The sequence below is a fragment of the Mobula birostris genome, chromosome 4 (genome assembly GCF_030028105.1).
Source record: "Mobula birostris isolate sMobBir1 chromosome 4, sMobBir1.hap1, whole genome shotgun sequence".
Taxonomy (NCBI): Eukaryota; Metazoa; Chordata; class Chondrichthyes; order Myliobatiformes; family Myliobatidae; genus Mobula; species Mobula birostris.
In genome coordinates this window covers 159,787,037-159,806,143 of record NC_092373.1, presented here as the reverse complement: position 1 = coordinate 159,806,143, position 19,107 = coordinate 159,787,037, and the positions used below count along the sequence as shown (strand labels likewise).

At 39.1% G+C, this 19,107-nt stretch overlaps 1 protein-coding gene across 1 annotated transcript; it reads left to right on the top strand.

Annotated features, from left to right (window-relative positions):
* Positions 1 to 109: 109 nt before the first annotated feature.
* mrps18c (mitochondrial ribosomal protein S18C) lies at positions 110 to 13,951 on the top strand. The gene is made up of 6 exons (XM_072254768.1): positions 110 to 202; positions 6,559 to 6,611; positions 7,778 to 7,861; positions 10,339 to 10,396; positions 13,180 to 13,239; positions 13,808 to 13,951. Exons 1-6 carry the CDS (start codon positions 172 to 174, stop codon positions 13,882 to 13,884), a joined length of 363 nt encoding a protein of 120 aa, XP_072110869.1. The 5' UTR covers positions 110 to 171; the 3' UTR covers positions 13,885 to 13,951.
* The last annotated feature ends 5,156 nt before the right edge of the window (positions 13,952 to 19,107 follow it).

Here is a 19,107-nt window from a genome sequence, read left to right as displayed (position 1 = left end):
GCCCCTGACTGGCAAACAGAAAAACCGCCAATTTCGTAGAGCGTCGCGCGTTTGTGGTGCAATCTGCGCGTGCGCGAACTGCAGGTCTGCCCATGAGTGTGCGGGAGAGGGCTGGGAAATCGCGCATGCGTAGTCCTGGTTTCTGGGTCGCTGGCAACTTCGGCTGGTGGGATGTTACGGGTAGTGAGGACATGGCGTCCAGGTAATGAAGCTGGGAGGAGAGAAGTTTCTTGGAAGGTTTTGCAAAGGATGATGAGGCACCTCATGGTTTATAGGACTGAAACAAAATAGCTGTGGTTCCTGAATCTCTATGAAAAAGCGAATTTGTAACCCCCGGCCTGGTCCTTTCGTAGATTTTAGGAGGTCTGAACTATGGAGAAGGTGCTGAGGCGATTTCGTGGGGTTGGTAATAAGGTCGAGGGATTTCAAATGCGATTATTCTTGTTGGAGTAGGAAAATTAATGATAGGTGTTATACTGGAACACAAAATCATAGGACAAGTATTTGTATTGGCTGGCACTATGTCTTTGACTAGAAGACGCAAGCTTAATTGATAAAAGAAGATAAATGCAATATTTTCTGTGGCATCTTATGAGTTGGAAGTCGCAATTCGCAATCGGCTGTCGCTGTTTAAACCTGCATTTAATATCTGCTTGCTGTCCTAGATTAGGTTCTGATAGACAGGCATAAATCTTGCCTTTCTCATGTTCTTACATTTCCGTTCCTTAAGCAATTTCACTTTTTACAGGCAACAATGAAGTAACTTTGATTTCTAAGTAAGAATGATGTTGTGACATGGAAAGGCATTAGAAGTTGAACCAATGCTCTGGATGACAGAGTTTGTAGCTGCTGGATGGTGGTTACGAGGTGTCAAAGAAGCTTTCATGAATGAAGCCTTAATGCATTTTGTCACGTTATACAATGTGACCCTATTGTACCAGAAGTGGATTTTGCTAATCAGGCAGGCTTACTTAAGCTAATTTGGTGTACAGATTCTTTTGTGTTAGACCTTAAAACAACGGTCTTTACTGTTTTCATTTAAAAGAGACAAGTTGTGGGCTAGTTACAAAATTTCTAAATATACCTCTCTTTAATTACTCTCACTGCAATCTGCAGTCTGTAGTTTCCCATTAAGCAACATAGCTTTGAACCAGCTTAATGAATTAGTGATTTCACGATCTTCTGAAGGATTCGTTGGACTTAACTCCCAGTCACGCAGGTACAGCGCCTATAAGCAGACCAAGGACTATGGCCAAAAGAATGGGAGGAGGGGAAGGCTCCAAGCCAGGCTGAAACGCAGAGGAATGAAGCCCATCATCTTGCTTGCAAATGTGCAGCTGCTGGAGAACAAGATTGAAAAACTAAAGGCAAGAACGCACCAGACCACTGCTATACTATGGTAAGGAATGCCAACTGTTCCATGCCTAGAATGCATTTTGGGAAATCTGATCACTTGGCTGTCCACAGGCAGAGGCTAAAGAGCAAAGCTCCAGAGATGAGAACAACAAAGAGGCAGAGGAGTGGCTATGGGATTACTTCCAGTCAGTGGACTGGGAAATGTTCAAGGATTTATCAGAGGGAAAAAGGAAAGGTACGTCGCATCTGGAATTTCCCTGGTTAGTGGACGATTTCCCTCCACGCCTCTCTGACGTAGTGGGGAACCACGTACGAGGCAAGTTACAGCAGTATCTGAATCAAAAAACCATGGTTGTCACAGGCTTGATAAAACAATCGTAGATGAGGGTGTCCCCACAAAATCAGTCTTCTCCAACCGTAAGCACTGGATGAACCATGAAATCTGCAATCTGCTGAGGGCCGGGTCAGTGACAGATCTTGTGTGACCAAGTAGGATACAAGAGGTCCAGGTACAATTTCTGGAAACCATCCCACAAACGAAGTGGCAATTCCAGACCAAACTTGAGCCAGTGAAGGATGCTTGACAGCTGTGGCAGTGCTTGAATACTACATAGATAACAACAAGACTTTACTCCCAGAATGAGCTCAATGCCTTCTCTGTCTGCTTTGACTATCAAAACATGGAGGAACCTTCACAAATTCCCACAGCCCCTGATTTCTGTCTGATGCTGAAGTGAGAGCATCCTTCAGGAGGGTGAACCCACAGAAAGTATCCAGCCCAGTGGGGTACCTGGCCAATTACTACAGACCTGTGATGATCAACTGGCTGGAGTGTTCACCGATATCTTTAACCTCTCGCTTTGGCAGTCTGAAGTACCCACTTGCTTGAAGCAAGCTTTAATTGTACTGGTACCTGAGAAGAATGTGATAATCTGCCTTTACTTGCTATATGCTTATGATTGTAAGGCTAAACACAGCTCTGATGCCATCACTGTCATTGGCCAAATCAAAGGTGGTGATGAATCAACATATAGGAGGGAGATTGAAAATCTGGTTGAGTGGTGCCAGATCAACAATCTCTCATTCACTGTCAGCAAGACCAAGGAGATGATTATTGACTTGAGGAAAGCAGGGTTCCATGAGCCAGTACTCATCAGAGAACTTGGGAGGATAAAGGTATTACTACTCTTCAAGGTATTAATGGGGCAAGTACTATCCTTAGCTTTCAAGAATTGGTATCTTGATATAATATTGATAATCACTCTCTTCTACTTTCGAGTAAGATCAGCTTGTAAAGCCTATGGCGTTCCCTGGGGGTCAGATTTAAAGGACCATCCCATTTTAAATTGGATACAGAGTGCTCCAGGACAGATAGTGTCATACCTATGATAAATTAAACTCCCAGAAATATATGCCCACATTGGGAATGAAAACCTGGGATAGGGACATATCTGAATTGGGACAAGACATAGACTGGGATGCGATTTGAGATAATGCTGCTGGTGCTTCGAAAAACCCAAATCATCGGTATATACACTTGAAATTTTGTCATAGAGCATATTTAACACTGAGAATTAGACACCAAATGGGACTGGTTCCTGACCCATATTGCTCCCACGGAACCATTGGCTCTTTTATACTTGTATGGGAACGTCCAGGGGTTTTTGGTTTGTGGGGGAAGGTTATCAGTACTCTTACAGAACCAACAGGGGTACAATTACCAATGGACCCCACTGTACATCTTCTAAATGATGACTCCCACCTTTCCCTTATGGAAAAAATGCGCAAAGTCTGGCTGGCAGGCCTGACTGCAGCTAAGAAGGTGAAGATTGTAGTTCAGCGTTGGAAACCACCCCATGATATTTCAAATACTCAGATGCACAACCAAATACAATCTTAATGTGGTCAAATTTGATACCTAACTTAAAAGATCTTTTGTTAAAATAGGAATGCTTTGTCTGTGTATGTACTACTATTCAGTTGGTTGGCGGAGGGGAGAGGGGTGGAGGGGGGATGGTGATGAAGGTTGGGGGGGTGGCTGGGTTAAACAGTCAAAATGTAATTGGCAACTGGTTGTATTGAATGTAATTTGGTGTTGCAATAAAAAATTAATAATAAAAGAGATAGGATCAGAGGAGCTGAGGGTCAGTAACTTTAAATTCCTCGGTGTTAATCATTTCAGAGGATCTCTCTGAGCATGTAAGTGCAATTATGAAGAAAGCATGGCAGTGCCTCTACTTTGGGAGTTTGTGAAGATTCGGCATGACATCTTAAAACTGACAAACTTCTATAGATGTATGGTGGAGAGTATATTGACTAGTTGCATTACAGTTTGGTATGGAAACACCAATGCCCTTGAATGAAATATCCTACAAAACGTAGTGGATATGGCCTAGTCCATCACGGGTAGAGCCCTCCCCACCATGAGCACATCTACACAGAGTGCTGTTGCATGCTCTTTCCTTGCTGCTACCATTAGGAAGAAGATACAGGAGTCTCAGGACCCATATTACCAGGTTCAGAAACAGTTATTACCCCTCAATCAACAGGCTCTTGAATCAGTGGGAATAACTTTAATCGCCCCATGACGGAACTGTTCTCACAACCTGGTTTCTTCATCTCATGTTCTTGATAGTTATAACTTATTTATTACAGATATTTATTTTATTTTGTAATTTCAGTTTGTTGTTTGTCCATTCTGTTGCGTGTGGTCTTTCGTCGATTCTATTATGTTTCTTGGATTTACTGAGTGTGCATCTCTATCTATAGAGAAAGAGAGACGAAGACTTTTGCTCTGTACTGTATTTGTCAACATGGAGCGGAGAGTGAGTTTGTAGATCTGGCGGGAGCAAAGGATGTTGAGAAATAGCGAGGGTGGAATGCACGGGAAGAGTGTGGGAAAGGTGGCAGAGGAGTGTCAGGTGGGGAGTGACGTGGGTGCAAGCCCTGAGACACCAGGCAAGGTCATTTGATTCCATACAGTGGGTTTATTGATCATTACAGAACATCTCTCTGGTGCTTCCCTCTCCTTCCCCTCCCTCTTCCCCTTTTCCCAACCATGATTCCCTTCTCCCTATCCCCTTCCCCTCGCAGTCCACAGTAGAGACCCATATGAGAATCGGGTTTATCATCACCCACATATAACACGAAATTTGATTTTTTTTTGTGACAGCAGTGCAGTGCAATACAGAAAATTACTATAGTGATGTGCAAAAGTCTTAGGTACTCTGGTTATAGACTAAGACTTGTGCAGTACTTTGATAATAAATTTACGTTAAACTTTGAAGTTTTTTTGCATATATGGTTGTGGAGCTTTGTGAAGTCAGATGAATTACTTCCTGCATTCTCAGCTTTGGATTTGCTGTTCTGCACACAGTCACCGTTCTTGTTGTATTTCAGCTTGAGCAGTGACTTCCTGACAAAGATTGGGAGACTGCTTCACCAAACACCTATGCTCCGTCCACCAGTAAAAGTGGGATCTCCCAGTAGCCACCCATTTTAATTCCACTTCCCATACCCATTCTGACTTGTCAGTCCATGGCCTCCTCTACTCATGATGATGCCACACTCAGGTTGGAGGAACAACACCTTATATTCTGTCTGAGTAGTCTCCAACCTGATAGCAAGAACATTGGTTTCTCAAACTTCTGGTAATGCCCCACCGTCCTTCACCATTCCACTCACCTTATCTCCTTACCTGCCCATCACCTTTCTCTGGTGCTCCTTTCCCTTTTCTTTCTTCCATGACCTGTCTTCCACCAGAATCCCCCTTCTCCAGCCCTATATCTCTTTTACCACCAAATCCCCTGTTCTTTACTTCACCCTCTTCGCCCCTCCCTCCACCACCTCCTGGTTTCACTCACCATCTTCTGTTTCTTCCTCCTCTCACCCCACCTTCTAACTCTGACTCCCCAGCTTTTTTTCTCCAGTCCTGATGGAGGGTTTCGGCCCAAAAAGTCGATAGTACTCTTTTGCATAGATGCTGCCTGGCCTGCTGAGTTCCTCCAGCATTTTGTGTGTGTGGCTTAGAAATGTAGCTTGTTAATTCCAGGCTTTCAGCTCTACAACTGAGATGGCATTGGGTCCCATTGTCAGTATTTTTGATACTGTGTAGAGCAGATCAAGTTGATTGAAGGCAAGTTTCACTGAGGGTAAGGACCTCAGGAAAGACCATCCACTGACAGTTCTTGCAGAAAATGATTGCATGTACCATAAAAAGGAAAGGTACGTCGCATCCGGAGAGTTTCTTCAGTTAGCGGACAATTTCCCTCTAAGAGGCAAGTTACAGCAATGGTTTGCCATTGCCTTCTGCTGCATGAGTTTCCAAAGAGATTACCAGCTCGTAACCCAGCACAGATGGAAAGCGTGCAGGGGAGCCGGCTGGATTCGAACTCGGGACCTTCCGACCCGAAGTCCGGCGCTGATGCCACTACACCACCAGCTGGGTCAACACCCTTTACTTCTACACTTGCCCTGGCATGCCATTGTTGAGGATGGAGCTACCAGACCTTGTTGATTGTTCACCATCTCTTGTTGGATGTGGTAGAACAGGAGGGGCTTGATCTTATCCACTAGCTTGGAGAGAGCTAGGTTTGAGAAAAGAACTCAGCTTCGGTAACTTGGGATATGACTCAAATTTAGGTATGACTGTCATTTAAGCCTTTCATGCTCCTCTGAGCTACATCAAATGAATGGCCTTCTTACCTTGATGGTAATGTTGAAGGTTGGACTGTGGTGTGGTGAGTAACTTGGAATTGTATTTGTCACAGATAATTTTAACTGAAAATCACTCCATAGTATCAATACAAACTGACATGATGCCTTCAGAAATTTATGTAATGCTCAACTGATGGTTGCAAACACAGTAAAATGCATGTGTTTATCTTACACAAGAGTCTGACCTAATGCATAAACATTTTATCAGATTTGGAAATGTTTACAAAATAGATTTTGTTATTAAGCTAACATTTTGGTATCAATTGATTGTTTTCACCACATACCAAGATGCAGTGGAAAATTTGTCTTACATTCTGTTCATACAAATCGGAAGTATTAATTGCAGAAGTTTAGAAGTGCCTTCGCTGATGGAATCTGGTATTGCACTTCTATTCCTTTGTGAATTGATTATTTACAATTTAACAATATTCAAAGATGAATTGAAAGCTGAACCACAGTCTAGATATTCAAATGTTTGTTTTGCAGGGTACTGGCAAAGGGGAATCACCACTCAACAGATTCCAAGCGTTTCTGATATGGTAAGAAATAGGACTAAAAATAAATAAACCTGCAGTTGATGGAAATTTGAAATAAAAGCAGAAAATAGTGGAAATGACCTGCATGTCAGGCAACATCTATGGAAAGAGAAACAGAAAATGCTTCAATTTTCATTAGGGGTCTAGGAAACAAAATCAGAGAACATTAAATAATATGATCATTAAGAAATTCAATTAGAAGTGTAGAAGGAAGCTCTATTCAAAGAGCTATGAGAACATGGAACTTGAGGGCATTAAATTGGAACCAGGAATCCAGAGAAGGGGAAATGAGGGAATGTTATGTTGATGGTTTGATAAGGAAAGATGGATGTGATTCAAGCTCAAAAGTAGTTCAGCTGAAAAACTTGTTTTACCTCAACTGGTATTACATAGATTAAGATTCAAGGCTCTTTAGAACATTATTAATTGTTTCTATTTTGAAAACTTTTTAATCTAAAAACTTATTTGTTGTTCAAGTAGGCTTTTGTAAGCTTTTAGTGAAATTCTTGTGACATGCTCTTATTGTCCGTTTTCTCTATTTTTTTCCCAAATATATTTTCCATACTATATTTCTTCTGACATTAATTTGCATAGTAATCAGCTCTTGTGTTTGTTACAGTTAAATTCACTTCTACATTAAGTTTAGTTTGCCAAAGCTTTCTTTATGGCTTTATCACTTTTAATTTTGACAGTTTTCATTTCTGTGGCTTTTGGTTCTTGTTCATCGTCATGCCTGACCTTTCTCGTCTACATTGAAATTTAAAATTCTTATCCCTGTTCATACATCCCTTGATTCCGATCTCTAATCTTCACCAGCTAACAAATTGTTCTCTGTTCTTGCTGTTTGTTTGGCTCTGGTGTACGTTGCTGCCTTTTGCTTACAGTGTGTCTTTGGTCATCTGAATTACAGACTACTCCTTGAAGGAATGTTTCTGTGTTTTTACCCTTTACATTTATCATCCATTGAAGTGTTGAGAGCTTTGATGTTATGCAAATTATCCTAATGCAGAGGATATAAAAGGAACATTGCAAACTTTCATTGAATATTTTTATCTTAATATGATTGTTAGTCAACTAACAATTTGGTTGTTTAGTCATTGAAGTGATAGTGGAGAAACAGCTTGATTATTAATGTTTCAAATACTCAAATACCTTCCACTTTCTTACAGCCAATAAAGCTAGAAAATCCTTACAAAGAACCTCCCAAGAAGTGCATTTTATGTGGCATTTCAGTGGATTACAAGAATGTACAGGTTTGTTCATTTTACTGATTAGGGTGATAATGAAATTCAATAAATGTAGGAGGTAACATATGCTCAAAGGCTATATTATATGATAGGATATTGAAGAACAGGAATTTTGCCATGATAATTATATGTACATCAACACCATTTACTGGACTAGAATGCAATAATAATTGTGTGGAGTGACATTTTATGAATGCAATAGCCAATATTCTTTATGCAGTCTTCAGATAAAATCTAATTTAGGCAAATAGCTGTTCAGGAAAGAATATTGTAAACTGTGAATCTCATCTTAGAACATAGAAACATAGAATATAGAAAATCTACAGCACATTACAGGCCCTTTGGCCCACAATGCTGTGCAGACCATGTAACCTACTCTGGAAGCTGCCTAGAATTTCCCTACTGCACAGCCCTCTATTTTTCTAAGCTCCATGTACCTATCTAAAAGTCTAAGAAGACCCTATTGTATCCACCTATATCACCTTCGTCGGCAGTGCATTCCGCACACCCACCACTTTTTGTTTTGAAGGCTTCAAGTCTTTCACTCTCAAATTGTAGTGGGTTTTTAATCTAAATTATAAAATAGATCTATGATCTGATTAGAAAGATTATAAAAATAGGAGGCTAAGTTTTGTGGATAGCAATGCTGGAATCATATTCTCCCATCACTACACTAACATTTACCCACAGGTCTTGTGGGCTTTTCAGCGCAGATGATCTGATATCAATTGTCTGCTGAAGTGCTGCTTTATCCATGGGTGAATCATGGTTACCTGTATTAAAATTGGAACAATGGAACAATTGGAACAAGCATCAGTTAGTAATTCTAAAAAACTGTTACCCCATGTGTGTAAAATTACATTTTCATATCCAGAGTTTTGCCCATATTTAAGTGAGCATGTGGGCAAAATTTGTTTACTCTTCAAATACATCATTTAATTTTTGAGAGAGCAACCTGAACTTCCTGACAATGTTTAATTAGGAAGGTACTGCTGTTGCTTGGCCTGTGGAGTTACAGCACAATTCAAACTAAACCTCTGATATTTGCATTTTAATTACTCATATTTATACCTCGGAAGTTCAGTCAGCCTCACCATTTTCTTCTCGAAGTTAGGACTATCAAATCAAAACCATCTGTGTCCTTGTGATGTTATAGGTAAAGAAACTGCATTTGCTTATGTATTTCCTGACTTGAGCGTCATTGGACACAGCTATTTAGCCAATTTTGATTGATGTTGGATCATAGTTGGAAGGCTCATTGTTCTAATAGAAGAAAGTGAAGCTAAATACCAGGATACATAGTTCTGGCCACATGATATATTGGTCCAAAATGTTATTTCCTCCAGTATCTATCATCATAAGGATCTGTAATATGGCAAACTTTGAAATTAGGTAGTAGTGCCTCATAAAGGCGGCAATCCATCACTAAGGACCCCCACCATTAGGAAGGAGGTACTGAAGCCTGAACACACTCAACAATTCAGGAGCAGCTTCTTCCCCTCTGCCATCCACTTTATGATTGGACATTGAACCCATGAACATTACCTCACTACTTTTTATTTCTGTTTTTTGCACTAATTTAATTTTAACTATTTAATATGTACTTACTGTAGTTCAGTTTTCCCCCTTTCCTATCATGTATTGCATTGTAGTGCTGCTGCAAAGTTAAATTTCAAGACGTATGACAGTGATATTAAACCTGTTACTGATTCTCCAAAAATGTTAACTTGGCCAAAGTTGTGTTGTTACTTATAGTTAGATTACTTGCCTGATTTGATTGTGGAATTCCTTTTACTATTGCTATATTGTGAGTGTTCTTCTGTTGCTTGTGATAAAGAAGTTGCATTGATGTAATTAATTAAAGCAACATCAGTGAGATGGGTTTTCTCACTGTCAACTCTGTTTTGGAGACTATGTTCATTAATATTGATATTGAGGGCCAGAACACTTTTTCCCTTGTTCAAAATAAAATTATTTCCAAATCAGATGTGAATCCAAATGCAAAATACTTCAGATGCTGGAATCTAGAGCAAAATCTGAATCATGTCATCTGAAAAATGAATCTTTCTCTATTTAGCCTTTAATAATATCCCGTCATTTTCACTAAGTACATTTGAAACCGAAGTTTAATGAAATTAATTCATCAGAATTATTATCACTGACTTGGATGATTTGATATTTGTTTTGCAGCAGCAGTACAATACAAAGACAAAATTATTTTAAATTACAAAAATAATGTAAAATCAACTTGGTGGTTAGAGAGGAAAAAGCTGCTTCTGAATTATTGAGCACGGGTCTTCAGATTCCCATTCCCTTCCTGATGGTAGTAACAAAGGAGGGCTTTTATTGGAGAAATGAAGACATTTTAGTGCTTTAATAGCTTAGGTTTGAACTGCATATTGAATGTTTATATTTTAATCTGGTGAATATACTCTGACACTAACATACATTTCATTTATTCTTTATTCCCTTTTTAAAACAAGCTTTTATCCCAGTTCATCTCTCCATATACAGGTCGTATTTTAGGCAGACATATAACTGGTAAGATACTTACAATTTTGCACTCTTTAGAACTCCAATTGGAAGAATTTGGGCTTTTCATTATGGCAGGCATGTATTTTGAAGCAGAGAAGATGTATAGTTTGCGTAACGTTTTATTTGAAATTGTGTAATGTTAATACTCCAAGATGCTCTAGAACGAGGTATCCTGTTAATTTCAGTAAATATATATTTAATTGAATTTTCAAGGTTTGAATTTTTATAAAATGTCAAGCTAATTGTTTATTTTATCCATGCAGTGGCTTTTTAAACCTATATATGCTGAACAAAGTATTAATTCCTAGAAACCTTACATGCAGTCACACATACCAATTAAAAAATATGTAAGTGTAAAATCAGGCGTGGAGAGAAGGCTACAGATGACCTCCGTCTTATGGCTAATTGGATTTGTAGAAACTTGCAAAGGAGTTCATAAATTATTGCCATAATTTTGAAATGCAATATAAAGTCTCTCTCAGAATATGCGGGGGGAGAAAGTAAAATCTGCATAATTTTTTTATCACCTCTCATTTCATGATTCACTCAGATGATATGCGTTCATGTTACATCCTGTTTATTTCCCAGAAATATTTCCCCCTCCCACTCCCAATTCGGTGTTTTACGTTTGCCTAAAAAGACAAAGATGCAGTGATGCCAGGAAGTTTGTGAACCCTGTAGAATTTTCTCTATTTTGTATAAATATGACCTAAAATGAGGTTAGATCTTCACGTAAATTCTAAAACTAGATAAAGAGAACCCAATTAAATAAATAACACAAAAAACATTATACTTGTTCATTTATTTATTGAGAAAAATGATCCAATATTACATGTATTTGTTGAAAAATTATGTGAACTTCTGGGGTAATGCCTTCTACAAAAGCTATTTGGAGTCAGGTGTTCCAATCAATGAGATGAGATTGGAGGTGAGGATTGTAGAGGTGCCCTGCCCTATAAAAAAGACACCCAAAGTCAGGTTACTGACAGAACTTGCTCTTCTCAAGAAAGATCTGTTTACGTGCACCAAGCCTTGATCAAGACAACTTTCAGAGGACCTTAGAAGAAGAATTGTAGAGATTCATCAAGCTGGAAAAGGCTACAAAATCATTTCTAAAGAGTGTTCATCAGTCCACAGTAAGAGCAGTTGTCCACAAATGGAGGAAACTCAGTACTGTTGCTATTCTCCTTAGGAGAGGACATCCTGCAAGATCACACCAAGAGCACAGTGTGCAATGCTGGGAGAGGTGAAAAAGAACCTGAGGGTTACAGCAAAAGACCTGCAGAAATCTCTAGAATTTACAAAAATCTCTTCCTGAGTCCACTATAAGAAAAACACTGAACAAGAATGGTGTTAGTGGAAAGGCACCACAGAGGAAACCACTGTTCTCCAAAGAAAAACATTGCTGCACGTCTCAAGTTTGCAAAAGACCACCTGGATGTTCTACAACACTTCTGGGACAATGTTCTGTGGACATAGGAGACAAAAGTTGGACTTTTTGGCGGAAATACACATCGCTATGTTTGGAGAAAAAAAGGGCATTGCACACCAACACCAAAACCTCATCCCAACCCAACTGTGAGGCATGGTGGAAGGAACATCATGGTTTTGGGCTGCTTTGCTGCCTCAGGGCCTGGACAGTTTGCAATTGTTGAGGGGACGATGAATTCAAAATTGTATCAAGACATCTTACAGGAGAATGTCAGGGTAGCAGTCCGTTGCCTGAAGCTGAATAGAAATTGGATAATGCACAGGACAATGATCTGAAAAACGAGTACATCAAGAACAGAATCATTTAAAAAGAAGAGAATTTGTGCTTTGGAATGGCTGACTCAAAGTCCTGACCTTAATCCTGTAGAAATCTGGGTAAAAAACTGAAGTACGTAGTTCATGCAAGGAAGCCCACCAACATCCCAGAGTTGAAGCAGGTTTATAGGGAGGGATGTCCTAACATTCCTCAAAGCTGATGTGTAGGACTGATCAAGTTACCAGGAACATTTGGATGAAGTTATTGCTGTACAAGGTTGGGGGGTGGGGGGTGGTGATCATACCAGTTAATGAAAACAAGGTTCACGAACATTTTCCAACAAACATATGCAATATTGGATTATTTTTCTCAGAAATAAATGAACATGTATAATATTTTTGTGTTATTTATGTAATTGGGTTCTCTTTATCTAGTTTTAGGACTTGCATAAAGATCCGATCACATTTTAGGTCATATTTATGCAGAAACAGAGAAAGTTCTACAGGGTTCACAAACTTCCTAGCATCACTGTATGAATTGCATAAGGAGTGAAATGGGGCAAAACAAAGGACAATACCTATGAACCATTGAAACTATTGATACAATAGGGTATGTTTGCTTTGTTTATAAACAGAATCATGTACTGCAATTTCTTTCACATTGATTAAGATATGGTCTGTGCACACATTTATAGCACAAACACGAGAAAATTATAAAATTGCTGTTAGAATGTTAATTCCATCTTGAATTTTGGCAATACAAAGAGCCAATACCTTTAAACTGATTTATTTTACAAGTTATAGGATAGAAGCCTACTGTGTCAATTAGCATGAACAGGAATTAGAAGTATGCTTTACAATTCAGCACCTCATTTTAAAAAGTGCGAATAGAGTAATGCCAATTTATTAAGGCGATAGAAGCTTTAATTTTCCGGCTATGAGGAGATCCAGTAAACAAATGGTAATTAATGATTTTGGATAAGTTGTTAAGAAAATGAAGCCTACACGGAGATTTAAATAAATTGTTTATAATTACTTTCTAGGTTTGTGTGGAAAGAAACAAAAAGAAATTTCTAAGACTATCAAAAAATCCCAGCGGATGGGTATGTTCTTTTAAAGATGTCCTTAAATTGAAAACCAATACAGCTAATTGCAATATTTTGACTGAAATTTGAATTTGTTTAGATGCTGTGATCCTGCTTTGTGGTGTCATCAAAGCTTTTAAAATACAAATACTTAAATTTATCTAACTGTGACTGACCTGATATCCTAAGTGTTATAGAAAGAAGCTTATAATATTGCCATAAGGAGTAGTAAGCCTGAGGATTGGGAAAAATTCAGAATTCAGCAAAGGAGGGCCAAAAAATTGATGATAAAAGGGAAAGTAGAATACAAGAATAATTTAGTGAGTAATGTAGTGTGCTAACTTCAAAAGATATGAGAAAGGAAAAGATAAGCAAAAGTTAATTTCAGTCCCCTAGACTAAAAAAGAAAATTATAATGAGGGAAATAGAGAAATTAAGCTTATGAAAAATCTTTGAATAACAATGCATAGATGATGTGTATTTGCCTTTTAAGCATTTTGAATATTTCATTATTCACCTATGATAATAAAATAGAACATCAGCTGCTGAGAGTTATTTTTGGTTAATTTTTTTTTATTTTTCATAGGATTTATGTCGGTGACATTGAAAGACCCAGCTTTCATAAAGGATACAAACATTTGTGATTACAAACTGTGGGAATAATGAATGTATTAATCGTATGATGTTTTGCATTTATATTCCAAAAATAAACTAGATTAAACTGCTATAAGATTTGTTTATGAATTTGTACTAAAAATTTTCAGAGTGGGTAGTGGTGGATAACTGTGTCAGATTGGAGGACGGTGTGTAGAGGTGTGCCTCAAGGATCTGTACTGGGTCCAATGTTGTTTGTAATGTATATTAATGATATGGATGATGGGGTGGTAAATTGGATTAGTAAGTATGCAGATGATACTAAGATAGGTGGTGTTGTGGATGATGAGGTAGGTTTTCAAAGCTTGCAGAGAGATTTAGGACAGTTAGAAGAGTGGGCTGAAAGATGGCAGGTGGAGTTTAATGCTGAAAAATGTGAGGTGCTACGTTTTGGTAGAACTGATCAAAATAGGACATGGTAATATATACATAATATAATACATGTACAGTTCTGGTCACTGAATTATGGGAAGGATGTCAATAAAATTGAGAGAGTACAGAGAAGGTTTACTAAAATGTTGCCTGGGTTTCATCTCCTAAGTTACAGAGAAAGGTTGAACAAGTTAGGTCTTTATTCTTTGGATCGTAGAAGGTTGAGGGGAGACTTGATAGAGGTGTTTAAAGTTATGAGGGGGATTGATAGAGTTGACGTAGTTAGACTTTTTCCACTGAGAGTGGGGAAGATTCAAACAAGAGGGCATGGGTTGAGAATTAGAGGACAAAAGTTTAGGGGTAACATAAGGGGGAACAACTTTACTCAGAGAGTGGTAGCTGTGTGGAATGAGCTTCCAGCAGAAGTGGTTGAGGCAGGTTCTATGTTGTCGTTTAAAATTAAATTGGATAAATATATGGACAAGAAAGGAATGGAGGGTTATGGGCTGAGTGCGGCTCGGTGGGAATAGGAAAGGGTAAGAGTTCGGCACGGACTAGAAGAGCCGAGATGGCCTGTTTCCGTCCTGTAATTGTTATATGGCTATATGAAAGCATGTTGAAAATGCTTAGTTAATATTTGCGCAACTATGTTGCAGTTGTCATGTGAAACAGTATTTGCTTTATTACACTGAACCTTGAAGCAACTTTAGGAATAGCTATAAAGAGTTAGATATGGAAACATTGCTGCCAATGATATCCTGCTCCTTCTCCATAAATCAGAAACCCATCAAGAACTTTAGGAAGTTAAACTGTTCATTCCATTTTAAAAAAATATCAGTCCCTCATTTCATTTTCAGGCTTCTCATGCTCCTTTTTGTTCAAGTGTTTAAGCAGAGAAACATAGAAAATCTCCAGCACAATACAGGCCCTTCGGCCCACAAAGCTGCACTGAACCTGTCCTTACCTTAGAACTACCTAGGCTTATCCATCAAGGAGTCTCTTAAAAGACTCTATCGTTTCCGCCTCCACCACCGCTGCCGGCAGCCCATTCCATGCACTCACCACTCTGTGTTTTTAAAAAAAACAACTTACCCCTGACATCTCCTCTGCACCTACGTCCAAGCACCTTAAAACTATGCCGTCTTGTGCTAGCCACTTCAGCCCTGGGAAAAAGCCTCTGACTATTCACACGATCAATGCTTCTCATTATCTTGTACACCTCTATCAGGTCACCTCTCATCCTCCGTCGCTCCAAGGAGTAAAAGCCGAGTTCACTCAACTTATTCTCATAAGGCATGCTCCCCAATCCAGGCAACATCCTTGTAAATCTCCTCTGCACCCTTTCTATGGTTTCCATGTCCTTCTGGTAGTGAGGCGACCAGAATTGAGCACAGTACTCCAAGTGGGATCTGACCAGGATCCTATGTAGCTGCAACATTACCTCTCGGCTCTTAAACTCAATCCCACATTGATGAAAGCCAATGCACTGTATGCACTGTTTAAAATACTAATTAGGTCATTTTAAATTTTGTCCAAACCAATGTTAGTTTTAAATTTTGATAGATCATAATCTCCACAGTATTCTGCCATTTTGGATTACAGATTTGTACTATATCAAAGTACTCCTTGGACAAAATTTTCCAACTAAGGATATGGCTTCTCTGTTTTTATCAGACTCCTTAATCACCTTAAATCTTTCAAGATGGTTCCAGGGTGATCCAACTAACTTCAAAGAATTACAAATAAAGTTAATACAACTTTTAGTCATTGTGCCTAGTCTTAGATCATAAGATATAGGAGCAGAATTAGGCCATTTGGCCCATTGAGTCTGCTCCACTACTTCATCATGGCTGATACAATTGTCTTTTCAGCCCCAATCTCCTGCCTTCTCCATGTATTCTGTCATGCCCTGACCAGTCAAGAATCTATCAACCTCTGCCTTACATAGGTAAAGACTTGGCCTCCACCGCTGCCTGTGGCAAAGAATTCCACAGATTCATCTCTGGCTAAAGAAATTCCTCATCTCTGCTCTAAAGGGCTGTATCCTCTGGTCATAGAACCCCCCCCCCCCACCACCATTGGAAACATCCTCTCTACATTCACTCTATCAAAGCTTTTCACTATTCAATAGGTTTCAATGAGGTCACCCCTCATTCTTCTGAATTCTAATGAATATAGGCCCGGAGTCATCAAATGCTCTTCATATGACAAGCCATTCAATCTCCTTTGAACCCTCTCGTTTCAGCACATCCTTTCTAAGATAAAGGGCCCAACTTTCTCACAGTACTCCAAGTGAGGCCTCAGCAGCGCTTTAAAGTCTCAAAATTACATCCTTGTTTTTATATGCTAGTCCTCTTGAAATGAATGCTAACATTACGTTTGCCTTCCTCACCACAGACTCAACCTGCAAATTGACCTTTAAAGAATCCTGCACAAGGATTGTTTGTATTTTCCCTCCATTTAGAAAGTAGTCAACCCTTTCATTTCTTCTGCCAAAATGCATGACCATACATATCCCGACACTATTCTATCGGCCATTTCTTTGCCCATTCTCCTAATCTTACTGTCCTTCTGTAGACTTTCAACTTCCTCAAAACTACTTGCCCCTCCACCTATCTTCATATCATCTGCAAACTTTGCAACAAAGCCATCAATTCCATCATCCAAATCATTGACATATAATGTAAAAAGCAATCCTAACATAGATTCCTGTGGAATATCACGAGTCACCAGCCAGAAAAGGTTCCTTTTATTATCACTCTTTTCCCCCCTGTCAGTCAGCCACTGATTCATCCATATTAGAATCTTTTCCGTAATACCATGGGCTCGTAACTTGTTAAGCAGCCTTGTGAGGCACCTTGTCAAAGACCTTCTGAAAAACAGTACACAAAATCAACCGATTCTCCTTTGTCTATCCAACGGATCTGGCAGGCAAGGTTTTCCCTTGAGGAAATCATGCTGACTGCTGTCAATTATATCATGTGCGTCTAAGCACTTTCAAACCTCATCCTTAATAATTGACTCCAACATCCATCCAACCACTGAGATTAGACTCCTGTCTATAGTTTCCTTCTGCCTCTCTCCCTTCTTGAAGAGTGGAGTGACGTGATGTTTGCAATTTTCCAGACTTTCAGATCTCTTCAGCCACTTCTTCCAGAACTCTGGGGTGTATACCATTTGGTCCAGATGACTTATCCACTTTGTTTCCCCAAGAACCTTCTCTCTAGTTATGGTGACTTCACACCATACTGCTAGTGTCTTCCACAATGAAGATTGATTTTGTTGTCCTTCATTACTACCTCTCCAGCATTGTTTTTCCAGTGGTCAGATATCCATTCTCACCTCTCTTTTACACTTGTATACCTGAATACTTTGTATTTTCACTGTCTTCTCACTATTTAGAAAATAGGGCTTTCTTTTCAGATTCAATTCCTATATTGAATTGCACCTGAGAGGCATATGTTTATGTCCCTTTTATAGTTCTTCCTTGCATTTACATGGCCTACAGTCTTTGGTACTTTGAAATGGTTTGTCAAAATTAAACCTGATAGAGCTTTTATTATTATCAACTCTTTAATAGGGTAGATTGGATTAAATGAATTAAAACCACCATCAGGTGTAGAATTGAGGCGGTCTTTAGAAACTCTGCCAAGAATTGAAGTTGTCAAAACGAGTTAAACTTGATGTGTTTCTCAATTAGCTTTTTTGTGCTTGACAAACCCACAACAATAAAATTGTCCTTGTCAAATATTTTGCAAGTGCTAAAATACAATACAAAGGATAAATGCTTCTGGCCACTTAATTTTCTTAAAAGGTGATTTGAAATTTCTCTCGATTTTATAGGTCCCAACATTTTCAGTAGCCCTTTTCAGGAACTCAAAGCACTTTTTCCAGCAGAAATACAATTTTAACTCCAATGAGTTAGCTACACTTCTGATAGTCTTGGCATCTCTAGTGTTTCCAGTAATATGAAATGTAACATTGCACTAATTTTTGTCTTGCAATGAAAAACTATTATTTGTCCCTAAATGTATGTGTGCAGAGTATAATGAGCTTTAAATAGTATATTGTCCAAGCAGAAATATGGATGCAAATCACACCAAGTAAAATCATAATGTAAGGATTGCCTTGAAACCCAAGGGTAAGAGAGGTGTTACATTCAATGGCAGGTTTTTACCACAGTAAAATAATTTGAGAACAGGGAAATCTCTACTTATAGTCATACTTTATTAATCCTGGGGGAAATTGGTTTTTGTTACAGTTGCTCCATGTATAATAAATAGTAATAAAACCATAAGTAGTTAAATAGTAATATGTAAATTATGCCAGTAAATTATGAAATAAGTCCAGGACCAGCCTATTGGCTCAGGGTGTCTGACCCTCTAAGTGAGGGAGTTGTAAAGTTTGATGGCCACAGGCAGGAATGACCTCCTATGACGCTCTGTGCTGCATCTTGGTGGAATGAGTCTCTGGCTGAATGTACTCCTGTGCCCACCCAGTACATTATGTAGTGGATGGGGGACATGGACCAAGATGGCATGCAACTTAGACAGCATCCTCTTTTCAGACACCACCGTGAGAGAGTCCAGTTCCATCCCCACAATATCACTGGCCTTACGAATGAGTTTGTTGATTCTGTTGGTGTCTACCACCCTCAGCCTGCTGCCCCAGCACACAACAGCAAACATGATCGCACTGGTTACAGACTCATAGAACATCCTCAGCATCGTCCGGCAGATGTTAAAGGACCTCAGTCTCCTCAGGAAATAGAGACGGCTCTGACCCTTCTTGTAGACAGTCTGTGTTCTTTGACCAGTCCAGTTTATTGTCAATTCATATTCCCAGGTATTTGTAATCCTC